The sequence below is a fragment of the Hyposmocoma kahamanoa genome, unplaced genomic scaffold (assembly GCF_003589595.1).
Source record: "Hyposmocoma kahamanoa isolate Upper Pololo Valley unplaced genomic scaffold, ASM358959v1 210, whole genome shotgun sequence".
NCBI lineage: Eukaryota > Metazoa > Arthropoda > Insecta > Lepidoptera > Cosmopterigidae > Hyposmocoma > Hyposmocoma kahamanoa.
In genome coordinates, this window is record NW_020653731.1 from 7,124,214 (window position 1) to 7,134,711 (window position 10,498).

Consider the following 10,498-nt stretch of genomic DNA (forward strand, 5'->3'; position numbering starts at 1 on the left):
CAGGACTTGAGTATTGCAGTGAGCACTGAAAATCATATTCAAGTCCTTGCCATTAGGGTAGTATTTCCAGTGCTTGAAATCATACTCAAGTCTACTCAAATCCTGACTTGAGCATTGAGTAGAGTTCTGGAATACGAGCCTCAAACTAACATAGGAAGTAAGCGATTGCTTCGTATAGATTACAGAATGTTAATAACTTACGTCATTGTCCATGGTCGCACTGCAATACCTCGGAGTACAGGAGATCGTTGGTGTAATGGATGGACAATCCTTCTGTCGGTACTCGTCAATAGGCACTGGGTTCTTTGACCATTCGATTACGTCACGTTTATTAACCTATAAGTTAAATTATTTTTTTTTACAAAACATCACATACGTTAATCTGATCCCAAAGTCAGTAATTAAAGCACAGTGTATGGAAATCGGAAACAACGACTGTACCATACACCCAGACCTAAGACAACTTAAAAAAGTTAGTTTTCTACATTGAACCGGCCGGGGATCGAACCCGGGACCTCAGAGATAGTGCCACCACGAAAACCGGCGTGCATGCCACTCGACCACAGGGGTCGTCAAAATGTTCGATAATAAAGTTCTGATTATAATTATTAATACAAAGATCGAACACTTAGGAAAAATGACTTCGATCCGGCCGGATCTGAACCGACGTCTCCTAGCAAACCGTGTCAGACGCTATGCCAACTAAGCCACGGAACGAACCAGCGGACCTCACGAATGTTTCTATGTGCTTGTGGTCGAATCTGTTTATATCTGGTTTTTCAACGACTTATTCGTCGTAGCACCATCTGTGAGAAATCTATGAAAGTATTTCGTTACAGGATCGAAGGAATTTTTTCTAAGTGTTCGGATGTTTTGTATTAATAGTTATAACAAACTAGGGGAGTAATTTCACAAAAGAAATAAATGAATATCATGGCGATGATTCAGACATTCAATAAAAAATTAATTAAAGTTTTGATTGTTTAATTTATTTGAATTAATTGGCGTCTTTACTACGCCTGGACTTACCATGAAGGCATTAGGGAGTCTTGTAATGAATTCAATAAACCTTTCAAGTGCGTTAAATATGGCGGGGTCAGTGGCAATCAATCCCTGCGAAATGAACACCTCGAATGGACTCCGCGTACCGAGATAGTGTCTTTCGAAATTCTGCATAATGAACTGGAACCATCCTTCCTCGTCGTCGTAGCGGGGTCTGAAGAACACAAAAAAAATAGGTCTATACAGACATTTTACTCTTAAGGTGATATCTAATGTATGGGACGATATTTATACAGAAGGGAATAAGAGATCACACAGGAGTACAAAAGGGCTCTTGAAATCCTTTTATTTCATAAAGAAAGCAATAACTTGATAAATGTTCGTACTTTTCAACGCCACTACAAATTCAAGCATAAGTAAAAAAATAATAGTGATGGTTGGTATTTATTTTGTCTATAACATTTACTTTTTCTTTCGTGATTATGAAGTGACGCAATGATGGGTCGATCAAGTCGTACGTCAGGTGCTTTGAGCAAATACCTTGAGCATTATTATATATACAAAGCTACAAATCCTGACTCACTTAAAAAATAGAATGCATATTTCCCGATATGATAGAAAAAAAGATATTTATACCGTTGTACGCGGATACGCTCCAAGGCAAAGAATCAAATATGAGAAGACCTGAATGTGGAAAATGTAAACGAGTGATCAACGGCTTGCAAAAACTATAATACATGGGGAGGATTTTTGTGCACTTTTATGACATACCTTGGTCAATTTCTACAGAAAGTAAAAATGTTCGAAATTCAAATAAACAAGATGGCCGCCATACAAATTTCGAAGACTTCTATCACGGAAACTATTAGAGATAGGTAGGAGGTGCTGGAAGGAACGTCATAGAGGGTAATAGTGGTCAACTGCCTGTGTAAAAAAATTCAAGATGGCAAATCCAAAATGGCGGCCGAAGAAAAACTTGCTTCGATGCGGCTGAAAAATGGCAAGCCGAGGTCTTTAGGAGACCTTAATCATAATTTGGGGTCAAACGTTTTTTTCGCTATATTTTAATATGGCTACCATGTAAGCGTTTTTTTCGTTAAAAATAGCTGCCGAAAGTGATTCGCTTTGTTTCAGCTGAAAATTTGGCATGTGGAGACCTCTAGAAGTGCCAGATAATAATTTGTCCTCGAAATTGGTTTTTCGCCATTTTCAAATATGGACGCTATACAAGCGTTTGTTGGCAGTAAAAAAAAATTGTTCTGATCCCTTTGAAAATTGGCAAGTGGGAGTCTCTAGGAGTGCTTGATAATAACCGCTCACGCGATGCGCTCCTCCTACCGCCAAATGGCGGCTATTTGGTTTCGCAAATTAGAAAAGCATTTAGTTTAAATACAAGTTTTTATGAATAAAAATTATTATTCTGCATTGCTAAATAAATACCCTCCGTACTACCAACAAAAACATCTCAAATAAAATGCAGTAATACACCGCCAATCCTGCACTAAAAAGCACTAACGAAATTTTTGGTGTACTTGGATAAATATGATAATATTCCGTTTGAGTGGTTCTAATGTTTACCATGAAATTACTTCTTAAAGTATAGTTTATAACTATTTATATTCAGGGTAAACTTAAAAAACGCTACTTACGGTATGTTTTCAATAAATAAACATACACGATTGTTGTGACGTATTTTTGAAGTTGCTTATTTTTTTTAAATGGCAGACCCAGGCATTAAAAACTTTATGGTTTGCTAGAGTAGTTACCGAAATAGCAATTAATATTAGTTCTTTTACCTGCTATAACTTCGATATCCGATAAATCGGTATAAAATCATCACCGGCACCTCTAGGTGTGGTATGCGTCTACGGCTGCATGTATCGCGTGAGCGGATAATTTGTAATCATCATTAGTTAAACTGTGAAATAAATACTTACACAAATGTGCAGGCGTCAACTGAAGAGCAAGGAAAACCCTGCAAATCTCTCCAAGTGATCACCGGGGACACCCAAACTCCAGGAAACGAAGCGGTCGCGCAAGGAGGAGCATTACAATCTTGAGTAGAAGCATAGTCCAAAGTATATGGCCATAGACCAGGGTTGTGGAAAGCAACTGTAGACCACGACGAATCGTACAGACGGTTTTCTTTCATAACTTGGGTGCTAACATTGCCTGCAGTTTGGAGAAATGGAAAACGGACACCTGAAAGCAAATATAATCATCGTCATCAACCCATTTATACGTCATACTGCTGAGAACAGATCTCCTCTCAGGCGAGGATTTGACCCAATGCGGGTTGGGGTCTTGACACGTAATGCGAGGTTTGTGAAACTTCTTCGAAGTGCTGGTTTCGCCAAGATGTTTTCCTTCACCGCACAAAACACATGAAAAAAATTTTAAAATGCAAAGATATAAACTCAAAATGCTTATTTTTGCGACGTCTCACGATACTTTATTATTATTCAAATTTAGTATTTTCAAAGAAACAACGACCATATTTTACGTTATCCATATCAATATCTATATACATCTGTGCTATTGTTATGTTCCTTCTTTTTATTTCATCTATTAATGTTTTTACAATTTCGTCTATTATTATTCGTTACATTTTAATATGTAAGTAATTACCTTTGATTTCATCAATGGGAATGAGCGTTAAATAAGCTAATTGACTTTTTTGTCCTGCTATTTCTTCCACTATGTCTTCATAAGTAGCTTCTGCCCAAAACGACTGCGGATATCTATGACTGATTGAATTAAGTGCAATCTCAAATCCTAGGTTGTACAACTCATTTACCAAATGGTAGTAAGTATATTCATGTTTGACAAAGAAAGTGGCACCAACGCTGCAACCGTTGGAGTTTTGACGAAAGTAAAAGAGTCGTCTGTATGTATCCATGTTGGTTGGCGAGATTGAGCCAGTAAATGTTAATGTTACAAACTGGAAAATAAAAATCGTTAAATGGTTAGAATTATTCTAGACACAAAGACTTGGTGGAAGGTGAATGATGTAACCATTCTCATCCACCATTACTGAACACATATTATAAATAAATAAATATTAGACAATATCACTTTTTAAAATAAGCACATAAGTACACTTTTCACTTTAAGCGTTGGTCAGTTGGTCAATACTCAACAATTTGATTTTTTTACAACGTGCTTATACATATTTCAAGTCCAGCAAACAAATTAATTCGTCAATGTGAATAAAGATTTTATAAATAAAAATAAAACATTTAGTGGTCTACTCTTGCTTTTCGCTATGAACACAACGTTGCAAATTTTTTTAAACATAAAAGTTTAAGCGCTTAAAACGTTTTTCTTTAATGATCTTGTAAGCTTCAAAATATAAAGCGTTTAGAAAAGCACGCTTTTTAAAAAAAAGCAGGTTTTAACATTAAAAAAAAGCTATTTCTCCCATCTTTAATACATTGCTCTGATCCCAAAATAAGTAACTAAAGCACTTTTGCTATGGAAATCGGAAACAACGACGTTACTATAAACACCCAGATCCGAGACCATGGAGAAAAATCAGTTTCTACAAGCCTTTCTATTTGTGAGAATATTATAAACTGAATTAATAATCATTTTATTTTAAATAAAAAGATTTTAAGGTCTTGCTGAGATGTTTAAAGATTATAATTAGAATTAAGAAGAGAGGACTTAAGAGGATCGCAAATTCTTTCTGTCTCTTCTGTCTTTATTACTTTAATTTTCCACATTATAAAGGAAGAATACAGCTTTTTAATTATTGTTGATACAAAGATCAAACAAACACAAAGAAAAATTTCTTCGATCTGATAGGACTCGAAGCAGCGTTCGTTGCCTCGTAGCTACCACGCTTGTTAAATGTGCTACTACGGATCGAGCCAGCAGATCTAACATTGAAAGAATAGGAAGAGTGAATTTCGAGAGAGAAGAATAAATTTCTTAGTATTTGTTCGATCTTGGTATCAATAATAATAACAAACTAGTTGAGTATGTTCATCAAAAATATTGAACAAAAATAAACACATCTTTTAAGTTTCCAGTTTTTTGCGTTATAGTCATACCTGAGGCGTATCTCTTGCTGCTAAATTTCCAGGAATAGTCGTAGATGAGCATTGACAGTCGGGAAGACTGCATGACTGAGCGTCGCATGGCTCTGCCAACAGAAGGTCAGCGTTACCACTCACTGCTGCCACTGACACAGCCACAAACGATAAATACAGCCATTGAAACTTCATCTTTATTGCAACAAGGGCTTCAATAAGATTGGATAACTCTTTTTCTTGTTTTTATACCGATTTAACTTGACGAAAAATAGATAAACAGATAGCAAAAAATCCCAAATAAATGAACCTACCAAGGAATTAACGGTGACACATTCATAATCTACCATCTAAATTAACATTTTATCATTGTATTATCGTTTACAATTATAGACGAATTTGAATAATAAGATTATCATTGTCTTAAAAATACCTGTTTTAACTACCACTTGCGCAGGTGCAAACGGTATGTAGTTCTCTCGATCGATGAATTTTGATTAGTTGAGGTACATATTCTTCTTTCGTTGAAGTACAACGAGAGAAACAGTGAGTTCTTGCCGTTCAAAGGTAAGATTAAAGAAGCCTTTGTACCACCAATAGGTACTCTAAAATGGGGTTACCTTTGAGGCGTTTAGCGGTCGTATTGTGGCAGAGGACCTAAAGGATGAGGAAGAATAGAGAGAGAAAGCAGGTTACTGTCGGTTCGAGGCAATATGATTGCTCATAGATTCAAAAGTAAACGTTACTAGATAGAATGTTTAAAAGCCGATAGTTGTCGCTGAAACTGCATTCCACTCCATATAAAAAATGAACTCTCATGTTACTCATTATAAGGTTCATTTCATTAACAAGAACTTTATGGTCATAGCACAGACCAAAGGCATACCTTGAAATAAGACATCTACCATTATTGAGTGGCGCATTTTCAAAGTCAATAAAAGGCGTTCAGATAATTATGATAATTATTTAAGATAATTAATTCTGTTAGAAAATCGATTTAAATGTTAAAAGTTGGAACTCAATTAAATACTTTACTTTTTGTCGCTAAACAGACATGAAATGTCGCGCTTTTGATGTCAAAATGTAGCTTAATCCCCTAAAATCCCAAACACACATCCACACTCACACACACCCACACCGACACCCACACACAACCACACACCCACACACAAACACACACACACACACACACACACTCGCGCACACGCACGCCAACACACACACACACACACACACACACACACACACACACACACACACATCCACACACACACACCCAGCCACACACACACACATGCACACGCCCACGCCCACATTCGATTTCGACATTCTAAGTAGCTTCCTATTTTCAAAACTGGATTGCGTAAATATCTTCTGACGCTGTTCTAGTTCGCAACGTGTATATGACGGCGGCGCCATCGTACGCCTCCTCATAAGGTGTATAAAACTAAACAACACGTGCAGGAGTAAATGGTTTGTTATGCAAACGGGATAAAAGCAGCGCGCAGAGAAGCGGCGGGGCACTCTTTCCTCTGGCGTTGTACGAGTATGCACCCGTGCGGTCATCAGTGACAGTGATATCATTGGCTCCATAAATTGTTTGCGAAGCAATAGCATCTCCAGTCGTTAGCACTAACGACGCAGGTGTTCTTTTACAACGTTGTTTACAAGATAGTCGGCTGACAGCACGTGGGCAGACTTGTGGGGATGTCGCCTTATAAATAGGGCTGCTGATTGCTAGGAGGCACATTCGAGAACGAGTCGCTGGACACAAGGCAGCTCCACAATACTGCCCTGATTATTGTACCTCTCTACAATAAATGAAGTACATACTTTCCGTGCTGCGTATTGTTTTCAATCTATTCTAAAATGTAGTGAGTAACCACCATGGATAGTATTTCTAAAGAACCACCTGAGCGTTCAGACCACTCTGATCGGAACCATTCCTTCCTCTCACTTTCCTACGTATATATTTATTAGAAAGTGTAAGTAAATATATAGATATATTTGTATATACTAATAGAAATGTAGGTATACTGTATCGTTATTTATTATTTGATAAAATATAATGTTAATTTTTGTTTATCTATACAATTCAAATTTTGCTATTGGCACACCACATATCTCGCTCTGATTAGCTCAAAGGTTGTCTGGAAGAGATCGCTCTTAACCGTAAAATCACCTTTGCCCACATTAGTTTTAAGCTGTCTATGTACTGTTGTCTATGTTCCTGTGTATTAGCAATAAAGTGTATGTAGCTATATTCATCAACCCTCCTGTAGACATGCTCGACCTACTGCCACTTTAGTTTATTGATTTTGCGAGCTATGTCGATGTCGTTCACTTTAGTTCTCTGACGTACGACCTCGTTAGGGATTTGGTCCATCAGAGAAATCACAAGCATAACTCTCTCCATCGCACGCTGAGCGACCTTGAATTTGTGGATGAGAACTGTTGTTAATGTCCACGTCTCGACTGCGTAGAACATAACTGGTAGAACGCACTAGTTAAATGCCTTAGTTTTTAGGCTTAGTGGGATTGACGACCTGACGATGTGGCTAAACTTCCTAAATGCCGCCTAGTCCAAATGAATTCTCCTGTCGGCTTCCTTCTCGAAGTTGTGCTTGCTAAACTGGACATTTATATTATATTATAATATTAGTGCATCTTATCCTGCCAAGTAAATTTTCTTTGACTGTTTTTTTCTTTGTTGAGACCGAAGTCGTCGGTTTTTGTTTTGTTGTGTTAAACACTGGAAACACTGGAAAATGTAACAAAAATAATGTACCATTTGTGTTCTACGAATCATATTTTATAAGTTTATTGTAACAGACTATTTACTTTTATTTTTACTTTTTTTATAACTTCGCCATTTGTGAACCGATTTTGAAGGTTCTTTTTCGTTGGAAAGAGTGTACCTCCATAGTTGTCCCATTTAATTTTTATATCTGTTCACGCATGAAGATTAATTTTTGTAAATATAGCCTAAATTTTATTATAAGGAGCAATTATTTTAATGGTTGATTTTGCTATTCTCCAATTTAAGGCGTTTTTCTCTCAATATACTTTGAGTAGTGAGAACTGATTTTTATTAACACCTGTGTCAAGTTCCGTATAGTGGCGAACTACGGGATGAATCCGGGTTTGCGCACTTTATGGTAACCGATTTAAATAGATGTAATTACACGTACTTTTGATGTCGGTTTTTTTCGTACTCTGTACTGAGATTATGAGGCAACACTCTTGATGGACGTAAGACCTAGCTACCTCAGGACATCCTAGTTTGGGAGCTAGGCACATCTCTGTACCTACGTTTCTGTATTATGCGACAAAGTTATTTTTTATCATCATCATCACATCAGTTGGAAGACGTCCACTGCTGAATATAGACCTCGCCTTAATATTTCCAGACTAGCCGATCGGACGCGACGTTAATCCATCGGTTACCCGCCGCCGTTACTTCAATTTGCTAATCCTAGCTAAGCTATGTCGGTGACTCGTTCTTGTACGAATGCCGAGCATTGCTCGCTCAATAGCTCGTTGAGTGACATTAGGGTTTTTTTATGAGGCCCATATTATTTTTTATACTAATAAGCAATAAGCTGCTACTTGCGCATATCCTCCTCTGTTTCGTCAATTTCATAACTACAAGTTCTTTAATAGTCATCAGTAACTTTGTATTTGTTCCAATGCCGATATTGTCAGAATATGATTGATCGTTTACATTTGTACACACGCTGACGTTATAGATAAGCAACATGAGTAATCAATTAACATCTGCTAATATTATTTCCAAAGCAAAGGCTATCATACCAATCAAACAGGTAAATTTATTAAATTAAAATAATGCATTTAAATAATGCAAAATGACTGTTAATATCATTAATACAAATATCGAATACACAGAAAAATTTCATCATCCTGATGGGGCCCGCTCTACAGAGCGCGCCCCGTCCTTCAATCCAACCCATGACAGCGTGGTCATGGGTTCAAATCCCATCAGGTCGATGGAATTTTTATGGGTTCGATCTTTGTAATATTAATAATTATAACAAACTAGTGGAGTAATTTTACAAAAAGTTGAATATCAATTCAATACAAATTTAATTTAAAAGTTAATAGCGACATCTCTAGCCAGGGCTGGTAGCTGTAAAATTACCTAACTGGGGGACGAAACGCTTTCATAGATTTCTCATAGATGGCTCTACGGCTAAAAAGTCGTTGAAAACCAAATACAAAGATCCGACAAAGAAGCACATGGAAAAATTCGTGAGATCCGCTGGTTCGTTCCGTGGTTTAGTTGGCATAGCGTCTGGCACGGTCTGCTAGAAGGCGTCGGTTCGAATTCGGCCGAATCGAAGGAATTTTTTCTAAGTGTTCGCTCTTTGTAGTAATAATTATAACAAATTAGTGGAGTTATTTCACAAAAAAATTCAATAGTGCATAGGACCGTTAATAATTAGTAACCTTTTTATACTAAAGAAGTTTGCTTATCCGTGTTTGCTGTTTTATTTTCGTTGGAATTAAGTGCCAAGTTTAATGAAATCTGCGGAAAGTGGGTGAAATTGAATAATCCGGATTTGTCCCCTAATTTGCCACCCTTAGTGGGGGAATATTTTTTGAAGGGAATGGGACCACTATTGAGGGTGGGTATAGTGGTCCCATTCACTTCCAAAATAAAAGAAGTATCGAAATCGGTTGACAAATGTCCTAATCGCGTTACATACACACAGATAAATATACAGGCGAATTAAGAGCCTCCACTTTTGTGAATTCGGTTAAAAATACTTTTCTTCTTCGTAATGTAATTAAAGAGAAAATTGACAGTTAAGAAACGGCCGAATAATTATGTTCATAGATTTTGGTGTTTGAGTGGATGCCAGGTTTAGTACGACAGCATACACATCTCGCGCTTTATGTCGCTCTCGCTATATCGTGCGCTGTCGTGCTAGCGCTACAGGAGAGCTTCGCTTTTGCCTCGCTCGTTTAGTTCGCTGTGCTTCGATTTATTATGTCATTTTTGTAATAATACTAATTTTATTAATACAAATATCGAACACTTAAGGAAGATTCCTTCGATTCGGCAGAATTCGAACCAGCGCCTTCGGCATACCGTGCTTGACGCCCTCCCAGCTGAGCTACGGGACAAACCAGCAGACATTAAGATTTTTTCTATGTGCTTGTTGCAGATCTTTGATTGTGGTTTTTAACGACTTTATTTTGCCGTAACGCCGTTTGTGAGAAATCTATGTTCATCCAGGGAAGTACTGCCATCTTACCTAGTTCTGCCGTCAAGACTGCGACTATTACTGCGTTCCGGTTTTGAAAGGTAAGGTAAAGGTAAGGTGCTGGTGAAGATTAGAGCTTTAAATCGCAGATTTTGCTATTTAAAGCTATGAGAGTGGCACTGCTACCGCTATGGACTGGCCTTTTTGTTTAGTATACATTTGAACTACTATCTT

General features: G+C 37.3%; 1 protein-coding gene across 1 annotated transcript; it reads right to left on the bottom strand.

The window, feature by feature from the left end:
• Positions 1-189: 189 nt before the first annotated feature.
• Positions 190-5,249, bottom strand: LOC113227352. The gene is made up of 5 exons (XM_026460245.1): positions 5,058-5,249; positions 3,631-3,943; positions 2,940-3,204; positions 1,030-1,216; positions 190-336 (listed from the first exon to the last, which is right to left on the bottom strand). The coding sequence occupies exons 1-5, from the start codon at positions 5,229-5,231 to the stop codon at positions 190-192; spliced, it is 1,086 nt and encodes a 361-aa protein (XP_026316030.1). The 5' UTR covers positions 5,232-5,249.
• Between the last annotated feature and the right edge of the window lie 5,249 nt (positions 5,250-10,498).